The sequence below is a fragment of the Lytechinus pictus genome, chromosome 14 (assembly GCF_037042905.1).
Source record: "Lytechinus pictus isolate F3 Inbred chromosome 14, Lp3.0, whole genome shotgun sequence".
Classification (NCBI taxonomy): domain Eukaryota; kingdom Metazoa; phylum Echinodermata; class Echinoidea; order Temnopleuroida; family Toxopneustidae; genus Lytechinus; species Lytechinus pictus.
The window spans coordinates 4,085,923-4,108,124 of NC_087258.1; the positions used below are offsets into that span (position 1 = coordinate 4,085,923).

Consider the following 22,202-nt stretch of genomic DNA (forward strand, 5'->3'; position numbering starts at 1 on the left):
ATATACACTGAATAATATTCAGTGTGAATTTATGATATGGCAATATGATTCCACAGAAAGTTCATCAGAATCAATTAAGTAACAGTGATAATGGAGGAAAGGATTGTGTGTGTTTCGGAGGCTTCAAGTTAACAGCAATGCATGTTTCGGAGACTTCAATATATTGTTAACATAATGATGAAAACACCAAAATTTAGAGGAACATCACAATAAGTTTATTATTTTTGCAGTCTCTCCATGTCTATTTATGATTTCAGTGCATATCCAGGTAGAAACAATTGAATTATGTAAACACATTATACTGTTTCTATGTTTCGGAGGCTTCATTTTAGGTTTCGGAGGCTTCATTTGTTTCGGAGACTTCACATATTAACGGAAAATTTGTATTGTCTCTCATTTTCAAACCGTGCAACAGATTTTAAATTTTTTTTGTCCATGGCATTTGGGGTCTATAACCTACATTTTGACATACAGATTAGATCAGTTCAGTCATTGGTATTCATGTGAGATGACTAAACACATTGTTTCGGAGGCTTCAAAACAATTAACGGAAACTTCCCTCAATTTAGTCAAATTGTCAAAAAATTCCTAACAGCCCAGGAACCAGGTAAAATTTGTTACCATTCTCAAGTTAAACTGTAGGTTGTTATTTTCCAACTAATAAAAGAGTAATTAAAAACATACACCAATAATAACTATCCATCAAAGTTAGTTAACAATTGTTAACGGAAAATGAAGTCTCCGAAACCTCAAAATTGAATGTTTTGTTTTCTAAAATACAGGATCGGTTACAATCCAAACTAATTTGACATTCTTAAATGAACATGTGACTGTGCTTTGAGCATAAGAAATTTACTCTGAGAAGTTATTGTAGAAAACTATGCAAGAGTGCAGACACATTGTTCTGTGGTGCATTTTGGAAATATTTACAAAAACATGTTCTGGATGTAACATGGGACACCAGTGTCCCGTTACATCCACAACAACTTAATTTTATTTTGAGATACACCAGCACATCTATGATACCTGTCATAGCAAAAACCTACATGGTTGCTGTATGTTATGTTGATGGTTCAATGAGGCAAAACTATGAACGAAGGAATGCAACCTTCCCTGATCGAGTTTCTGATGAATGTTGTGGATGTAACGGTTTCCGCCTAAATGTCACAAAGGGTGGACACCGCGTTATATCCACAACATTCTGCTTCATTCATCAGAAACTCTGGAAGTCAGTATTCTTTCGTTCCGGGTTTTGTTGCATTGAATTAACAACAGAGTCAATATAGTAACCAGGCATGTATTTATCATCAAGGGAATCACGGATGTGCTGTTACATCTCAAAATAGACGTTGTGGATGTAACAAGGACACGGTGTCCAGTTACATCCAAAACACTGGTTTTTCAGAATTATTTTCGAAACGCATCATGGATCAGTGTGTCTGTGATTCTTAGATGCTTCTTGTTGGCACCTAAGATAAAATGACCTAGTTGAAAATAAGTAACTAAACAGTAGTTTTAACCCTAACTGCACTGGGGGGGGGGGCCTCGGAGGCCCCCCCCTAGACAAATGTTGCCGCGCACCCAAAACCGCCGCGCGTGGAGCCGCGCCACTTCATGACTTTTTTCTTTGAAGTCTTACGGATATTTTGACACCAAGTTTGCGAAAATCGGACCTCCCGTTATGGAGTTATGTGACCTTTTACGACCAAAGGTCAACCAAAAAAGTGAGAAATTTTTCATTTTGTGTACAAAACAAATGGCAAAGTGCATTTTTCATTTTGGCCTGTAAATCACTAATTTTTTCCTCTTTTTGCTTTATATTTCATTCTTTCAGCTTGATATTGATCCAATTGAAGATCCCAAACAATAGAAACCATAAAACAATAAAACACATAAGAAATTCATAAAACAATAAAATACATAAGAATAAAGGCAAACTTAAAATTTTGTCCTATGTTTTCATGTTAAGAAGGCTTCTAGAAAACTTCCTGCACTAAAAATGTTGAACAAAAAGTGGAATTTATGAAGTTATTAAGAAAAATATGATTTATGCATATAATTTGCATAAATTATCATAACTAATAAAATATGCGGTTTTTGAGAAAAATAACACCGCGGTCTTTCTCTTTACAAAATTTCGGAGGTGCGTGCCAAATTTCGCGGCGATCGGCCCCTTCGGGGCCGAGATCAGAGGGGGGGCCTCCGAGGCCCCCCCCCAGTATTTTCATGGAGCGCAATAGCCCAGTACAGTAAGGGTTAAATTACAGGGGATTAAAGACAAAATGCCACCAATGTTCACAAAACCCTACAAGTCGTACATCAAAGAATATATAGGACAAGTACACAAAAGATAAAAAAAAACAGGTCCGGCAACCCAATGGGTTGGCCGGCAGGTTATACACATGTGCATGGCTCCAATCATGGGTACACTTTAGCATACTTTTCAATCAATTAAAATGCATATTCTCAACATACTTAATTGCTGCACTCTGTTCAAAACACAAAAGAGATTGCCTATTTCTCCTTTGTTTTTATTAAAAAATAAAAATTCCCCATAAATTACATGTATAGAGAATCTTTCAGTACTAAATGTAACATTTCAACACATTTCCCATGTTTTGTTTTTTTGTTGATTTCATATTTTGATTCCATAATAAATGGGTCAAAAAGTAATTTTTTTTTCTTCAAAGGAGATGTCTGAAATAAAATATTTATTTTTCTAATGTGTAAAATTTTAATCTTCTGAGGTTTTAAGGCATTTTTTTGTATCACTTTTATTCTGATTAAGCTCTTCAAAAACATTTTGCATCCTTAGAAGAAATCAACAAGTACATACTAATGACTTTGACCCTTTGCTCTATTTAATTGATGCATATGCTCTGACAAACAAATCTCTGACTAACAAATCTCTGAGGGAATAATGATGACTTATTTTGATAAGTCTCATCATTATCAAGATGTTTTCTGACGTGTTTTATGATTGTCCTATAGGGGTTTGCTGGATAACTGACACTGCAACCACACCTAAAAATTAATTTATGTGGTGTTTTGTACTTTTTTAGCATGGGCTCTGTTTCCATGCCTACCCTTTTGAGAACGCCACTCCACCTCAATGAATCCGGGGATTTAGTTTCAAACTTTCCCTGTTTAGTAAGAGGCTGGTTAAAACCTCGTTCAACTGCAGGTTCCTGAACCGCTTTTACGAATGCTGCCGTCTCCTTTTGGGCGATTTTGGTTGCATCTTCACCCGAGTCCACAGGCGAGTCCACATGCGAGTCCACATTATCAATGGAAGAGTGGCACCCGAAGAAGTGAATGTGGATGATGCTCTCGCCATTGGCCAAGGAATGGCACATAAATTCATGGGCAACTTGCCTAAGGGCTTTCATACACCAATCAAGAGAGAGGTAGTGACGATGGAGAAACTGAAGAGATTCAGAAAATAGACTCGAATCAGGTTGCAAAGAAAGATGTCTATTTCTCCTTTGTTTTTATTAAAAAATAAAAATTCCCCATAAATTACATGTATAGAGAATCTTTCAGTACTAAATGTAACATTTCAACACATTTCCCATGTTTTGTTTTTTTGTTGATTTCATATTTTGATTCCATAATAAATGGGTCAAAAAGTCATTTTTTTTTCTTCAAAGGAGATGTCTGAAATAAAATATTTATTTTTCTAATGTGTAAAATTTTAATCTTCTGAGGTTTTAAGGCATTTTTTTGTATCACTTTTATTCTGATTAAGCTCTTCAAAAACATTTTGCATCCTTAGAAGAAATCAACAAGTACATACTAATGACTTTGACCCTTTGCTATTTAATTGATGCATATGCTCTGACAAACAAATCTCTGACTAACAAATCTCTTCAGGGAAAAATGATGACTTATTTTGATAAGTCTCATCATTATCAAGATGTTTTCTGACGTGTTTTATGATTGTCCTATAGGGGTTTGCTGGATAACAGACACTGCAACCACACCTAAAAATTAATTTATGTGGTGTTTTGTACTTTTTTAGCATGGGCTCTGTTTCCATGCCTACCCTTTTGAGAACGCCACTCCACCTCAATGAATTCGGGGATTTAGTTTCAAACTTTCCCTGTTTAGTACGACGCTGGCTAAAACCTCGTGCAACTGCAGGTTCCTGAACCGCTTTTACGAATGCTGCCGTCTCCTTTTGGGCGATTTTGGTTGCATCTTCACCCGAGTCCACAGGCGAGTCCACAGGCGAGTCCACATGCGAGTCCACATGCGAGTCCACAGGCGAGTCCACAGGCGAGTCCACAGGCGAGTCCACATGCGAGTCCACAGCACGACGTTTTCTCTTTTGTTTTGTTCCTGCAACATGCATATGAAAATAAAGTATATTTAGTTGACAAAAACTACAATTAATAGCAATGTCTTGAAACAAAAAAGGGCACTAAGTGCCTAGTTGTTAGTTAGGATGCCCGAGGAATTTGACACTCTAGTGAACGAATAAATATCTATGTTCATCCACGAACCGGTACTTTATAACCGGCAAAACTTCATAAAATTATACTTTGGAAAATAGACATGGTCCAAAATTGCCTAAGACGCTAGCAAGTTCTGTCAATAATGTATCACACAATCTGTATGGGGTAGTAACCTTTGTCAAATAATATACCACACAAAACAGCAAAATATGCATTGCCCACATTACTACACAACACAAAAGCCACAGAAGCCTTCCGAATCCGGTAGAATACTACACCTTACAAACCCACACAGTTTCACAGTTGTATGGTACTGTATCGTGTAGTAGGGTTGGGGTTAATAAATTTTGTTTTGTTAAATTTGGGATAAAATTGTGTGGGTTGCAGGGTTTTGAGCAGGTCGGTCGGGTAACCCGGAAACAAACACTTATTTTTGTGTTGTCTAGCATTAGCGATGCAAAACATGCAGGAGATGGCATTAAGTTGTGTCCAAAGAACTACAAAGGCATGCATTTTACCTTTAAGGGTTCGTATAGAAATATTTGCCTTTGACTGGGGTAATTTCTGTTTTTGAAGAATTTAGGCTGTGCATACACTTCCCCAAAATCGCAGATGGTTATATTATGATTCCCATAATCAGAAAGTGCTCAAATTCTCTGATTAAATATACCTAATGAGGTACCTGGAGATAACTGTTTACTGGTATCTAGGGATATCATAATTGCCAGATATAAAGCTGTCTCTTGTTTCTTTTCTAAAATTCTAGAAATCCACCTTGGTATGTTTTGGTAGGTTCCACAGGCGAGTCCACATGCGAGTCCACATGCGAGTCCACAGGCGAGTCCACAGGCGAGTCCACATGCGAGTCCACAGCACGACGTTTTCTCTTTTGTTTTGTTCCTGCAACATGCATATGAAAATAAAGTATATTTAGTTGACAAACTACAATTAATAGCAATGTCTTGAAACAAAAAAGGGCACTAAGTGCCTAGTTGTTAGTTAGGATGCCCGAGGAATTTGACACTCTAGTGAACGAATAAATATCTATGTTCATCCACGAACCGGTACTTTATAACCGGCAAAACTTCATAAAATTATACTTTGGAAAATAGACATGGTCCAAAATTGCCTAAGACGCTAGCAAGTTCTGTCAATAATGTATCACACAATCTGTATGGGGTAGTAACCTTTGTCAAATAATATACCACACAAAACAGCAAAATATGCATTGCCCACATTACTACACAACACAAAAGCCACAGAAGCCTTCCGAATCCGGTAGAATACTACACCTTACAAACCCACACAGTTTCACAGTTGTATGGTACTGTATCGTGTAGTAGGGTTGGGGTTAATAAATTTTGTTTTGTTAAATTTGGGATAAAATTTTGTGGGTTGCAGGGTTTTGAGCAGGTCGGTCGGGTAACCCGGAAACAAACACTTATTTTTGTGTTGTCTAGCATTAGCGATGCAAAACATGCAGGAGATGGCATTAAGTTGTGTCCAAAGAACTACAAAGGCATGCATTTTACCTTTAAGGGTTCGTATAGAAATATTTGCCTTTGACTGGGGTAATTTCTGTTTTTGAAGAATTTAGGCTGTGCATACACTTCCCCAAAATCGCAGATGGTTATATTATGATTCCCATAATCAGAAAGTGCTCAAATTCTCTGATTAAATATACCTAATGAGGTACCTGGAGATAACTGTTTACTGGTATCTAGGGATATCATAATTGCCAGATATAAAGCTGTCTCTTGTTTCTTTTCTAAAATTCTAGAAATCCACCTTGGTATGTTTTGGTAGGTTCCACAGGCGAGTCCACATGCGAGTCCACATGCGAGTCCACAGGCGAGTCCACAGGCGAGTCCACAGGCGAGTCCACAGGCGAGTCCACATGCGAGTCCACAGCACGACGTTTTCTCTTTTGTTTTGTTCCTGCAACATGCATATGAAAATGAAGTATATTTAGTTGACAAACTACACTATTTACGTACATGTACTAGTACTCATGGTATTCTTGGAGTTCTACTTTGGCACGAATCCAACCATAACCGATAATGGTCAGAAACCCATGTCCAAAATTTGTCGTGTCACTCACGCACCGTTTTTTAATCATAACTTACTTGACAAATTGTAGAATTCAAATCCAACTGGTCATGGCACATACCAGTCCTACATTATACATAATATGGTAGTCATGATCCATTCATAACCTCCAAGTGGGAAGATAGGTGCCCTTCCAACTCTCAGATTGTCGTGTCACTCACGTTTAAATATGACCACATGCAAGTCCACAGGCGAGTCCACAGGCGAGTCCACAGGCGAGTCCACATGCGAGTCCACAGCACGACGTTTTCTCTTTTGTTTTGTTCCTGCAACATGCATATGAAAATAAAGTATATTTAGTTGACAAACTACAATTAATAGCAATGTCTTGAAACAAAAAAGGGCACTAAGTGCCTAGTTGTAAGTTAGGATGCCCGAGGAATTTGACACTCTAGTGAACGAATAAATATCTATGTTCATCCACGAACCGGTACTTTATAACCGGCAAAACTTCATAAAATTATACTTTGGAAAATAGACATGGTCCAAAATTGCCTAAGACGCTAGCAAGTTCTGTCAATAATGTATCACACAATCTGTATGGGGTAGTAACCTTTGTCAAATAATATACCACACAAAACAGCAAAATATGCATTGCCCACATTACTACACAACACAAAAGCCACAGAAGCCTTCCGAATCCGGTAGAATACTACACCTTACAAACCCACACAGTTTCACAGTTGTATGGTACTGTATCGTGTAGTAGGGTTGGGGTTAATAAATTTTGTTTTGTTAAATTTGGGATAAAATTGTGTGGGTTGCAGGGTTTTGAGCAGGTCGGTCGGGTAACCCGGAAACAAACACTTATTTTTGTGTTGTCTAGCATTAGCGATGCAAAACATGCAGGAGATGGCATTAAGTTGTGTCCAAAGAACTACAAAGGCATGCATTTTACCTTTAAGGGTTCGTATAGAAATATTTGCCTTTGACTGGGGTAATTTCTGTTTTTGAAGAATTTAGGCTGTGCATACACTTCCCCAAAATCGCAGATGGTTATATTATGATTCCCATAATCAGAAAGTGCTCAAATTCTCTGATTAAATATACCTAATGAGGTACCTGGAGATAACTGTTTACTGGTATCTAGGGATATCATAATTGCCAGATATAAAGCTGTCTCTTGTTTCTTTTCTAAAATTCTAGAAATCCACCTTGGTATGTTTTGGTAGGTTCCACAGGCGAGTCCACATGCGAGTCCACATGCGAGTCCACAGGCGAGTCCACAGGCGAGTCCACATGCGAGTCCACAGCACGACGTTTTCTCTTTTGTTTTGTTCCTGCAACATGCATATGAAAATAAAGTATATTTAGTTGACAAACTACAATTAATAGCAATGTCTTGAAACAAAAAAGGGCACTAAGTGCCTAGTTGTTAGTTAGGATGCCCGAGGAATTTGACACTCTAGTGAACGAATAAATATCTATGTTCATCCACGAACCGGTACTTTATAACCGGCAAAACTTCATAAAATTATACTTTGGAAAATAGACATGGTCCAAAATTGCCTAAGACGCTAGCAAGTTCTGTCAATAATGTATCACACAATCTGTATGGGGTAGTAACCTTTGTCAAATAATATACCACACAAAACAGCAAAATATGCATTGCCCACATTACTACACAACACAAAAGCCACAGAAGCCTTCCGAATCCGGTAGAATACTACACCTTACAAACCCACACAGTTTCACAGTTGTATGGTACTGTATCGTGTAGTAGGGTTGGGGTTAATAAATTTTGTTTTGTTAAATTTGGGATAAAATTTTGTGGGTTGCAGGGTTTTGAGCAGGTCGGTCGGGTAACCCGGAAACAAACACTTATTTTTGTGTTGTCTAGCATTAGCGATGCAAAACATGCAGGAGATGGCATTAAGTTGTGTCCAAAGAACTACAAAGGCATGCATTTTACCTTTAAGGGTTCGTATAGAAATATTTGCCTTTGACTGGGGTAATTTCTGTTTTTGAAGAATTTAGGCTGTGCATACACTTCCCCAAAATCGCAGATGGTTATATTATGATTCCCATAATCAGAAAGTGCTCAAATTCTCTGATTAAATATACCTAATGAGGTACCTGGAGATAACTGTTTACTGGTATCTAGGGATATCATAATTGCCAGATATAAAGCTGTCTCTTGTTTCTTTTCTAAAATTCTAGAAATCCACCTTGGTATGTTTTGGTAGGTTCCACAGGCGAGTCCACATGCGAGTCCACATGCGAGTCCACAGGCGAGTCCACAGGCGAGTCCACAGGCGAGTCCACAGGCGAGTCCACATGCGAGTCCACAGCACGACGTTTTCTCTTTTGTTTTGTTCCTGCAACATGCATATGAAAATGAAGTATATTTAGTTGACAAACTACACTATTTACGTACATGTACTAGTACTCATGGTATTCTTGGAGTTCTACTTTGGCACGAATCCAACCATAACCGATAATGGTCAGAAACCCATGTCCAAAATTTGTCGTGTCACTCACGCACCGTTTTTTAATCATAACTTACTTGACAAATTGTAGAATTCAAATCCAACTGGTCATGGCACATACCAGTCCTACATTATACATAATATGGTAGTCATGATCCATTCATAACCTCCAAGTGGGAAGATAGGTGCCCTTCCAACTCTCAGATTGTCGTGTCACTCACGTTTAAATATGACCACATGCAAGTCCACAGGCGAGTCCACAGGCGAGTCCACAGGCGAGTCCACAGGCGAGTCCACATGCGAGTCCACAGCACGACGTTTTCTCTTTTGTTTTGTTCCTGCAACATGCATATGAAAATAAAGTATATTTAGTTGACAAACTACAATTAATAGCAATGTCTTGAAACAAAAAAGGGCACTAAGTGCCTAGTTGTAAGTTAGGATGCCCGAGGAATTTGACACTCTAGTGAACGAATAAATATCTATGTTCATCCACGAACCGGTACTTTATAACCGGCAAAACTTCATAAAATTATACTTTGGAAAATAGACATGGTCCAAAATTGCCTAAGACGCTAGCAAGTTCTGTCAATAATGTATCACACAATCTGTATGGGGTAGTAACCTTTGTCAAATAATATACCACACAAAACAGCAAAATATGCATTGCCCACATTACTACACAACACAAAAGCCACAGAAGCCTTCCGAATCCGGTAGAATACTACACCTTACAAACCCACACAGTTTCACAGTTGTATGGTACTGTATCGTGTAGTAGGGTTGGGGTTAATAAATTTTGTTTTGTTAAATTTGGGATAAAATTTTGTGGGTTGCAGGGTTTTGAGCAGGTCGGTCGGGTAACCCGGAAACAAACACTTATTTTTGTGTTGTCTAGCATTAGCGATGCAAAACATGCAGGAGATGGCATTAAGTTGTGTCCAAAGAACTACAAAGGCATGCATTTTACCTTTAAGGGTTCGTATAGAAATATTTGCCTTTGACTGGGGTAATTTCTGTTTTTGAAGAATTTAGGCTGTGCATACACTTCCCCAAAATCGCAGATGGTTATATTATGATTCCCATAATCAGAAAGTGCTCAAATTCTCTGATTAAATATACCTAATGAGGTACCTGGAGATAACTGTTTACTGGTATCTAGGGATATCATAATTGCCAGATATAAAGCTGTCTCTTGTTTCTTTTCTAAAATTCTAGAAATCCACCTTGGTATGTTTTGGTAGGTTCCACAGGCGAGTCCACATGCGAGTCCACATGCGAGTCCACAGGCGAGTCCACAGGCGAGTCCACATGCGAGTCCACAGCACGACGTTTTCTCTTTTGTTTTGTTCCTGCAACATGCATATGAAAATAAAGTATATTTAGTTGACAAACTACAATTAATAGCAATGTCTTGAAACAAAAAAGGGCACTAAGTGCCTAGTTGTTAGTTAGGATGCCCGAGGAATTTGACACTCTAGTGAACGAATAAATATCTATGTTCATCCACGAACCGGTACTTTATAACCGGCAAAACTTCATAAAATTATACTTTGGAAAATAGACATGGTCCAAAATTGCCTAAGACGCTAGCAAGTTCTGTCAATAATGTATCACACAATCTGTATGGGGTAGTAACCTTTGTCAAATAATATACCACACAAAACAGCAAAATATGCATTGCCCACATTACTACACAACACAAAAGCCACAGAAGCCTTCCGAATCCGGTAGAATACTACACCTTACAAACCCACACAGTTTCACAGTTGTATGGTACTGTATCGTGTAGTAGGGTTGGGGTTAATAAATTTTGTTTTGTTAAATTTGGGATAAAATTGTGTGGGTTGCAGGGTTTTGAGCAGGTCGGTCGGGTAACCCGGAAACAAACACTTATTTTTGTGTTGTCTAGCATTAGCGATGCAAAACATGCAGGAGATGGCATTAAGTTGTGTCCAAAGAACTACAAAGGCATGCATTTTACCTTTAAGGGTTCGTATAGAAATATTTGCCTTTGACTGGGGTAATTTCTGTTTTTGAAGAATTTAGGCTGTGCATACACTTCCCCAAAATCGCAGATGGTTATATTATGATTCCCATAATCAGAAAGTGCTCAAATTCTCTGATTAAATATACCTAATGAGGTACCTGGAGATAACTGTTTACTGGTATCTAGGGATATCATAATTGCCAGATATAAAGCTGTCTCTTGTTTCTTTTCTAAAATTCTAGAAATCCACCTTGGTATGTTTTGGTAGGTTCCACAGGCGAGTCCACATGCGAGTCCACATGCGAGTCCACAGGCGAGTCCACAGGCGAGTCCACAGGCGAGTCCACAGGCGAGTCCACATGCGAGTCCACAGCACGACGTTTTCTCTTTTGTTTTGTTCCTGCAACATGCATATGAAAATGAAGTATATTTAGTTGACAAACTACACTATTTACGTACATGTACTAGTACTCATGGTATTCTTGGAGTTCTACTTTGGCACGAATCCAACCATAACCGATAATGGTCAGAAACCCATGTCCAAAATTTGTCGTGTCACTCACGCACCGTTTTTTAATCATAACTTACTTGACAAATTGTAGAATTCAAATCCAACTGGTCATGGCACATACCAGTCCTACATTATACATAATATGGTAGTCATGATCCATTCATAACCTCCAAGTGGGAAGATAGGTGCCCTTCCAACTCTCAGATTGTCGTGTCACTCACGTTTAAATATGACCACATGCAAGTCCACAGGCGAGTCCACAGGCGAGTCCACAGGCGAGTCCACATGCGAGTCCACAGCACGACGTTTTCTCTTTTGTTTTGTTCCTGCAACATGCATATGAAAATAAAGTATATTTAGTTGACAAACTACAATTAATAGCAATGTCTTGAAACAAAAAAGGGCACTAAGTGCCTAGTTGTAAGTTAGGATGCCCGAGGAATTTGACACTCTAGTGAACGAATAAATATCTATGTTCATCCACGAACCGGTACTTTATAACCGGCAAAACTTCATAAAATTATACTTTGGAAAATAGACATGGTCCAAAATTGCCTAAGACGCTAGCAAGTTCTGTCAATAATGTATCACACAATCTGTATGGGGTAGTAACCTTTGTCAAATAATATACCACACAAAACAGCAAAATATGCATTGCCCACATTACTACACAACACAAAAGCCACAGAAGCCTTCCGAATCCGGTAGAATACTACACCTTACAAACCCACACAGTTTCACAGTTGTATGGTACTGTATCGTGTAGTAGGGTTGGGGTTAATAAATTTTGTTTTGTTAAATTTGGGATAAAATTGTGTGGGTTGCAGGGTTTTGAGCAGGTCGGTCGGGTAACCCGGAAACAAACACTTATTTTTGTGTTGTCTAGCATTAGCGATGCAAAACATGCAGGAGATGGCATTAAGTTGTGTCCAAAGAACTACAAAGGCATGCATTTTACCTTTAAGGGTTCGTATAGAAATATTTGCCTTTGACTGGGGTAATTTCTGTTTTTGAAGAATTTAGGCTGTGCATACACTTCCCCAAAATCGCAGATGGTTATATTATGATTCCCATAATCAGAAAGTGCTCAAATTCTCTGATTAAATATACCTAATGAGGTACCTGGAGATAACTGTTTACTGGTATCTAGGGATATCATAATTGCCAGATATAAAGCTGTCTCTTGTTTCTTTTCTAAAATTCTAGAAATCCACCTTGGTATGTTTTGGTAGGTTCCACAGGCGAGTCCACATGCGAGTCCACATGCGAGTCCACAGGCGAGTCCACAGGCGAGTCCACATGCGAGTCCACAGCACGACGTTTTCTCTTTTGTTTTGTTCCTGCAACATGCATATGAAAATAAAGTATATTTAGTTGACAAACTACAATTAATAGCAATGTCTTGAAACAAAAAAGGGCACTAAGTGCCTAGTTGTTAGTTAGGATGCCCGAGGAATTTGACACTCTAGTGAACGAATAAATATCTATGTTCATCCACGAACCGGTACTTTATAACCGGCAAAACTTCATAAAATTATACTTTGGAAAATAGACATGGTCCAAAATTGCCTAAGACGCTAGCAAGTTCTGTCAATAATGTATCACACAATCTGTATGGGGTAGTAACCTTTGTCAAATAATATACCACACAAAACAGCAAAATATGCATTGCCCACATTACTACACAACACAAAAGCCACAGAAGCCTTCCGAATCCGGTAGAATACTACACCTTACAAACCCACACAGTTTCACAGTTGTATGGTACTGTATCGTGTAGTAGGGTTGGGGTTAATAAATTTTGTTTTGTTAAATTTGGGATAAAATTGTGTGGGTTGCAGGGTTTTGAGCAGGTCGGTCGGGTAACCCGGAAACAAACACTTATTTTTGTGTTGTCTAGCATTAGCGATGCAAAACATGCAGGAGATGGCATTAAGTTGTGTCCAAAGAACTACAAAGGCATGCATTTTACCTTTAAGGGTTCGTATAGAAATATTTGCCTTTGACTGGGGTAATTTCTGTTTTTGAAGAATTTAGGCTGTGCATACACTTCCCCAAAATCGCAGATGGTTATATTATGATTCCCATAATCAGAAAGTGCTCAAATTCTCTGATTAAATATACCTAATGAGGTACCTGGAGATAACTGTTTACTGGTATCTAGGGATATCATAATTGCCAGATATAAAGCTGTCTCTTGTTTCTTTTCTAAAATTCTAGAAATCCACCTTGGTATGTTTTGGTAGGTTCCACAGGCGAGTCCACATGCGAGTCCACAGGCGAGTCCACAGGCGAGTCCACAGGCGAGTCCACATGCGAGTCCACAGCACGACGTTTTCTTTTTCGATTTTTTCCTGGAAGTTCTGGTGGGGTGGGTTCTTCATAATTTTTGGGGACCGCTCTCCCCCCACTCCCCTTCAAGCAATAACCAGCTAGAAAATTGATAAGATGAAAAAAATACCTTAGGGTAAGTAAATCTTTATTGCATGCAATAATGGTGCCCTTATGGAGCAGATCAACATGTAACTGCAAATAACTACAAAAACATATCTTTAGAACTACATTCATACACTTTGATTGATGCTAGAGGGTGCTTGACACTCTAGTGAACGAATAAATATCTATGTTCATCCACGAACCGGTACTTTATAACCGGCAAAACTTCATAAAATTATACTTTGGAAAATAGACATGGCCCAAAATTGCCTAAGACGCTAGCAAGTTCTGTCAATAATGTATCACACAATCTGTATGGGGTAGTAACCTCTGTCAAATAATATACCACACAAAACAGCAAAATATGCATTGCCCACATTACTACACAACACAAAAGCCACAGAAGCCTTCCGAATCCGGTAGAATACTACACCTTACAAACCCACACAGTTTCACAGTTGTATGGTACTGTATCGTGTAGTAGGGTTGGGGTTAATAAATTTTGTTTTGTTAAATTTGGGATAAAATTGTGTGGGTTGCAGGGTTTTGAGCAGGTCGGTCGGGTAACCCGGAAACAAACACTTATTTTTGTGTTGTCTAGCATTAGCGATGCAAAACATGCAGGAGATGGCATTAAGTTGTGTCCAAAGAACTACAAAGGCATGCATTTTACCTTTAAGGGTTCGTATAGAAATATTTGCCTTTGACTGGGGTAATTTCTGTTTTTGAAGAATTTAGGCTGTGCATACACTTCCCCAAAATCGCAGATGGTTATATTATGATTCCCATAATCAGAAAGTGCTCAAATTCTCTGATTAAATATACCTAATGAGGTACCTGGAGATAACTGTTTACTGGTATCTAGGGATATCATAATTGCCAGATATAAAGCTGTCTCTTGTTTCTTTTCTAAAATTCTAGAAATCCACCTTGGTATGTTTTGGTAGGTTCTTAAGCAAGATGAAATAATTTTAATAACAGTAATTATTCTAATAATAACAACAACAAAAATAATAACATGATGATTAATAAAATTATATTTAAATTAGGGGTTCATTCATAAGATTTTGGGTATGAACGTAGCATTATTCCCAGTTTTGTGTTTGTTTTAATAGAATTATATCTATACTATAAATATTGCCACTCAAAACATAATTATTTTTGAGAAGTACTATAGTAGAATAAAACACAAAACGACTCAGAAATGTCCGTCCGTGACTCTGCATTATGCACCCCTACGACCAAAATGGTTTGTTCCAGGACATAACGACTGCTCCAATTTTTTTCACCCATGTTCTACTAACTAGAGATGTTGTTGAAAAATCTTAGACAGGTTTCATTACATAAAGCTAAAATAATTTTTTTTCACAAACATGCCAACATTAAACCGATCAGGCTCTATAAGCCTCTGGGAACAGTAAGAAGCACATATTTGAAATAACCAAAGCCTCTTCTTCACGGTCCATGTATTTTTTTTCACACACTATTCTTATTTTCCACAAAATTTTGCCCAAAAGACAGCTACGTGCATGAGCTCATTACGTACCTTTAAACCATATTGTTCCCGCACTGACTGTGCGCCCTGTGGCTGTTTTCAAAACAAACCGGTCATCTGGGTTGTGTTTTCGCAAAGTAATAATACTTGCGAGCACGTTTCTTTTGGTTGACGGATCCCTAACATGATATAAAAGAGGTCGAGAGGCCATTTCTTTTGGTGAATCCATCCTCACATGAAAAGAGCTGAAAAGAGAGATAGAGAAAAAACAAACAAACATAAAACTGTGTCAAAAACTCTTATAGAAATTGGCTAGTATGGATTGGGTAATATGTTTGAGAATAAACGAGAGCCCGCGAACAGGTATTTTGATATGAGGCGCCGAATGTACCAATATTATATAGAACAATTATTTGTTATATAATCATTATTTATTAAATAATAACTATTATTTATATATAATTTACATTTTATTTGTAAATAACTACTATTATATAAAATATCATTTCTAATTATTTATATATAATTCCAAGTAATACTTCATTATTTGTAAATAATAATAATTCGACATTCCATTATTTATAAATAATGATTATTTGTTTTTCATTATTTATAAATAATGATTATTTGTTTTTCATTATTTATAAATAATGATTACTTGTTTTTCATTATTTACAAATAATGATTATTTGTTTTTCATTATTTATAAATAATGATTATTTGTTTTTCATTATTTATAAATAATGATTATTTGTTTTTCATTATTTACAAATAATGATTATTTGTTTTTCATTATTTATAAATAATGATTATTTGTTTTTCATTATTTATAAATAATGATTATTTGTTTTTCATTATTTATAAATAATGATTATTTGTTTTTCATTATTTACAAATAATGATTATTTGTTTTTCATTATTTATAAATAATGATTATTTGTTTTTCATTATTTATAAATAATTTGTTGAGTTTTCCATTATTTATAAATAATGATTATTTGTTAAATAATGAAAACGTCTACTTCATTATTTATAAATAATCATTATTTAATGTTCGAGTTTTCCATTATTTATAAATAAAGATTATTTGTTAAATAATGAAATATCTACTTCATTATTTATAAATAATAATTTTGTTTCAATATCCCATTATTTATAAATAATCATTATTTATAAACAATTTTTACAGTTTGCCATTATATACAAATAACCATTATTTATTAAATAATGCCATTATTTATTAAATAATGCCATTATTTATTAAATAATGGAAAACTCGCTATATAACATGCAAATGTGGGACCGCCCATGATATGAATATTCATGATGCGATTTCCTTTTTCGTGATTTTTCTTCACAAATTTTTGTCCATTTCCTCTTCATAATGACATTTCTTGAAGCAATTTTCTAGGGATATGGTCTGATTGTAATATTCTTCATTTTCTATATAACTTCGTCTTCGTAGAAATATCAAAAAGTGTAATTTTATACGATTTTTCCTACAGTTCACAATCCCCATAGGCGCGCGTGTACTGTAGGGACAACCGGTGAATCGACGGAGTGCTCTTCATCGAAATACTACGTTGGTTGGTCCCCGGAAGTGGCGGGCGGAATTTAGCCCGAATCCTCGATGGAAGTCGATCAAGTGCATATGAGCTGAGAGAGTGAAATATCAGTGTACTTGTACAGGCCCTTCTACTTTTTATAAATATTTCTTGTTGCTTTTTTTTAAGTTAATTTTTCCTGGTGTAGAGATAAGTTTCAGTTCTAATAATGCACTTCAAATACATTTTGGAGTGTCTGTTTGAGGCGTTTGGGGCGATTTCACCCTGGCCCCAAAATGCTCGCAACGACAATACGGGGGCATGATGACCCCTAAATTTTTAAAAACTTATTTTTCTATTGAAAATTATCACAAAATTCACCAAAAGTGTGCACGAAAGCCTTCGTATTTCACTTTTAAAACTCCAAAAAGTGCCCAAATGACAAGCTTGGTCGCTTCGCTGTGTCGCTTTCAACTTGAGAACGTTTACGCGCGTCTGCCCCCACCCCCCGAAAGAAATTCTGTGAACGGCCATGCTCAAAAGAGCATATATGGCACATTGATTTATATGTACTTTTCATTTTCATTATTTTTATCACATTATCATCATGGCCTTACACAGAATTTTTACCGGGGGGGGGGGGGGGGGAGCAGCTAGGACGCGCGTAAACTTTCTCATAAAAATCTTGAAAAAGCGAAGCGACCAAGCTTGTCATTTGAGCTTGGTCGCGTCGCTGTCTCGCTTTCAAGATTTTTTTGAGAAACTTTACGCGCGTCCTAGCTGCTCCCCCCCCCCCCCCCCCCGGTAAAAATTCTGTGTAAGGCCATGATGATAATGTGATAAAAATAATGAAAATGAAAAGTACATATAAATCAATGTGCCATATGCTCTTTTGAGCATGGCCGTTCACAGAATTTCTTTCGGGGGGTGGGGGCAGACGCGCGTAAACGTTCTCAAGTTGAAAGCGAGACAGCGAAGCGACCAAGCTTGTCATTTGGGCTTGGTCCCGTGGCTGTCTCGCTTTCAAGATTTTTTTGAGAAAGTTTACGCGCGTCATGCTCCGGCCCCGGCCCCCCTGGAAAAAATTCTGCGTAAGGCCATGTTGATAATGAGATAAAAATAATGAAAATGGAAGTATACATAAATCAATGTGCCAGGCTCTTTAGAGCATGGCCGTATACAGAATTTCTTTCGGAGGAGGGGGGGGGGGGGAAGCAGACGCGTAAACGTTCTCAAGTTGAAAGCGACACAGCGAAGCGACCAAGCTTGTCATTTGGGCACTTTTTGGAGTTTTAAAAGTGAAATACGAAGGCTTTCGTGCACACTTTTGGTGAATTTTGTGATAATTTTCAATAGAAAAATAAGTTTTTAAAAATTTAGGGGTCATCATGCCCCCGTATTGTCGTTGCGAGCATTTTGGGGCCAGGGTGAAATCGCCCCAAACGCCTCAAACAGACACTCCAAAATGTATTTGAAGTGCATTATTAGAACTGAAACTTATCTCTACACCAGGAAAAATTAACTTAAAAAAAAGCAACAAGAAATATTTATAAAAAGTAGAAGGGCCTGTACAAGTACACTGATATTTCACTCTCTCAGCTCATATGCACTTGATCGACTTCCATCGAGGATTCGGGCTAAATTCCGCCCGCCACTTCCGGGGACCAACCAACGTAGTATTTCGATGAAGAGCACTCCGTCGATTCACCGGTTGTCCCTACAGTACACGCGCGCCTATGGGGATTGTGAACTGTAGGAAAAATCGTATAAAATTACACTTTTTGATATTTCTACGAAGACGAAGTTATATAGAAAATGAAGAATATTACAATCAGACCATATCCCTAGAAAATTGCTTCAAGAAATGTCATTATGAAGAGGAAATGGACAAAAATTTGTGAAGAAAAATCACGAAAAAGGAAATCGCATCATGAATATTCATATCATGGGCGGTCCCACATTTGCATGTTATAGCGAGTTTTCCATTATTTAATAAATAATGGCATTATTTAATAAATAATGGCATTATTTAATAAATAATGGCATTATTTAATAAATAATGGTTATTTGTATATAATGGCAAACTGTAAAAATTGTTTATAAATAATGATTATTTATAAATAATGGGATATTGAAACAAAATTATTATTTATAAATAATGAAGTAGATATTTCATTATTTAACAAATAATCTTTATTTATAAATAATGGAAAACTCGAACATTAAATAATGATTATTTATAAATAATGAAGTAGACGTTTTCATTATTTAACAAATAATCATTATTTATAAATAATGGAAAACTCAACAAATTATTTATAAATAATGAAAAACAAATAATCATTATTTATAAATAATGAAAAACAAATAATCATTATTTGTAAATAATGAAAAACAAATAATCATTATTTATAAATAATGAAAAACAAATAATCATTATTTATAAATAATGAAAAACAAATAATCATTATTTATAAATAATGAAAAACAAATAATCATTATTTGTAAATAATGAAAAACAAATAATCATTATTTATAAATAATGAAAAACAAATAATCATTATTTATAAATAATGAAAAACAAATAATCATTATTTGTAAATAATGAAAAACAAGTAATCATTATTTATAAATAATGAAAAACAAATAATCATTATTTATAAATAATGAAAAACAAATAATCATTATTTATAAATAATGGAATGTCGAATTATTATTATTTACAAATAATGAAGTATTACTTGGAATTATATATAAATAATTAGAAATGATATTTTATATAATAGTAGTTATTTACAAATAAAATGTAAATTATATATAAATAATAGTTATTATTTAATAAATAATGATTATATAACAAATAATTGTTCTATATAATATTGGTACATTCGGCGCCTCATATTTTGAGGGTGTCTGTCGCTATCTGGCGGCATTTATCCATGGGATAATTGGATGGATTTTAATCCTGGTTGGAGAGAATTGTGCCGAGATCCCTCTAGAATAGAGGAGAGCTTGGGGCCCGGTATATCTATGGGATAATCGGATGGATTTTAATCCTGGATGGAAAAAATTGTACCGAGATCCCTCTTTCTTTCTTGTTATTAAAATTCATGAACTTTAACATCTTGGCTTTCAAATGACACCAAGTTTGTCTTATTTGAACCATTTTGAATTTTAAGTCATGAGTGATCAAATAGCTTGGACTTGCCCTTTAACTGACAGTTGATTATGTCAAACTAATATACTGTTGAGTTTATAGCTATAATTTAACGTTTGACTGAAAAATTGCGATTTTCTTCTAAAAGAGACCGGCGGTCCACTTTAGAAAACAAAGAAAATAAAAAAATAATTGTTACGTTTTCGTTCCTTATTTCCAAACTAGAAGGTTTTTAGACCTGAAACTTTCCAGGAATTCTTCAGATGTCAGAAGTCATCTGCAGATGATATTTCATTGAGATTTGGAGCACTTGCAAATGAGGGCTACTGCCTTTAAGCGACAATTTAATTTTGGTTTTGTCGGTACATTTTGGGTTTGTCGGTACATTTGGGTGTCTTGCCCCCCCCCCCCCCCCCAATACCAAAAAGCTGGCTACGCCACTGGGTTGTAGTGTTATGGCCTGAGGCACTATCCGTCCCTATTCACCCCAGAATAGGCACCCGACATATATGAACATTACTAAATCAGGATGATTTCAGAATAGAAGTTCTCCGCGTATTCTCTCTTTGGCTGTGCATAGGAGACATTATAAAAGAGGTCCAAGACTAAATATTACATGACTTCATCCATTAGATCCAAAAGAAACAGTCAAAGTATTGAATGATCACAATCACCACATCCAGATTTTTCACCTTTTTTGAGACACCCTGTTTTCGTTCATGCACGAGATGTTAATTTTGTTTATTCATTGGTTCATGTCAATTACTAATAAGTCATAGTTGGGTAGAGTATGCATGTCCTAATCATAATGTGACAATTTAAATGGTTCAGCATTATTACTTTGAGAAATATAAAACCAACTTTATACGAAACTATCCTTATTCACCCCGTCTTACGGTGCATTTCCAAATTAAATGACCTTAGAATAATAGCCCTCTCACTGAAAATGGATTAGGCCTACATTATTTTGTATTGATACACTGTATATTATAGCCTTGTTTGGTGAAGTTCTTTGTAACTCGTCATTCAATCATTATACGATATGCATGGCCGCGTCCCCCAATGCTTCCCCCCCCCCCCCCCAGTCCAACGATTTTTTTTTTTTTTTTATTGATTTTTTTTTTTTTTTTAATTTTTTTTTTTAATATAATTTTTTTTTTTGGGGGGTGGGAGAGATTGCAATTACATGTATACTGAAAATACTGACAGAAATCGCATTTTTATATTATCATATTGTTTTTTATGAAGTGAAGACCTTTTTGAAATTTGTTAGTAATTAATTTCAATCGGCGAGCGAGTTTTTGAAATAAAGTTCATGCAGAATGAAAAAAACTTATCCAATCATGCTTCTTATACAGCTAATTCATATTCATCTGTATCTTCCATCATAATAGTGTAATAATTGATTTTAGGCAGACATTAACGGCCCGTAATTTATTTATAAGCCAAGGCCCTGGAGTAGTGCTTCATGATAATTATATATAGAGAATACTTTGGATGAAATAATTAGTTTTAACGGTATGGTATGGTAACTAGCTCCCGACCATGCACGCTGATCCCGACCATGACAATTTCGCGCACAGAGCGCAAAGCGCACTGCACTGCGCGCTATATACGCATTGAAACTGCTAAAGCCTGAACCACCGATGAGAAAATGTGGTTAAAATAAAAATAATGGTTCTCGATAAGCTACATTTTAGATGGAAATTTCCAGCAAATTTCTAATGCAATTTCAATATGCGATCTCCTACAACACGCCTTCTATGGGACTTGTTTACAATGCTTTGTCAATGGAAATAATGCCGGTCGGGAACAAAAGTAAGCAGTTTGAAAGGTAAGTGAATGACACGGCGCGATATGCATGGCGATATTTCCGAAAGTAGACAACAAATCGTAAACCAGTTTACATCATCTAAATTTGCAGCATTTACTCCTCAATCTGGTATACTTTTATTTCATGTTGCATTAATTTTCATTTCAATTATAGTCTACAAACCTTAGGTGGTCGGTTTGGGGGTTACACAATCATACATCATATGGTTCTACTTCAGCAACCACCCCCCCCCCCCCCCCG

At 36.4% G+C, this 22,202-nt stretch overlaps 1 protein-coding gene across 1 annotated transcript; it reads right to left on the reverse strand.

Annotated features, from left to right (window-relative positions):
- Positions 1-2,631: 2,631 nt before the first annotated feature.
- On the reverse strand, positions 2,632-15,667 carry LOC129276334 (cell surface glycoprotein 1-like). Its single transcript, XM_064109546.1, has 13 exons — positions 15,479-15,667; positions 13,725-13,928; positions 12,711-12,836; positions 11,718-11,822; positions 11,236-11,385; positions 10,222-10,347; positions 9,217-9,333; positions 8,735-8,884; positions 7,721-7,846; positions 6,728-6,832; positions 6,246-6,395; positions 5,232-5,357; positions 2,632-4,341 (listed from the first exon to the last, which is right to left on the reverse strand). Exons 1-13 carry the CDS (start codon positions 15,654-15,656, stop codon positions 3,857-3,859), a joined length of 2,148 nt encoding a protein of 715 aa, XP_063965616.1. The 5' UTR covers positions 15,657-15,667; the 3' UTR covers positions 2,632-3,856.
- Positions 15,668-22,202: the final 6,535 nt, after the last annotated feature.

Excerpts from the sequence above, each read along its gene's own strand:
- LOC129276334 (XM_064109546.1), bottom strand. The coding sequence starts at position 15,656 with ATGGATTCACCAAAAGAAATGGCCTCTCGACCTCTTTTATATCATGTT. Across the intron at positions 9,334-10,221 it reads ACCTACCAAAACATACCAAG|GAACAAAACAAAAGAGAAAA; the intron begins GTGGATTTCTAG and ends TGCATGTTGCAG. Across the intron at positions 5,358-6,245 it reads ACCTACCAAAACATACCAAG|GAACAAAACAAAAGAGAAAA; the intron begins GTGGATTTCTAG and ends TGCATGTTGCAG.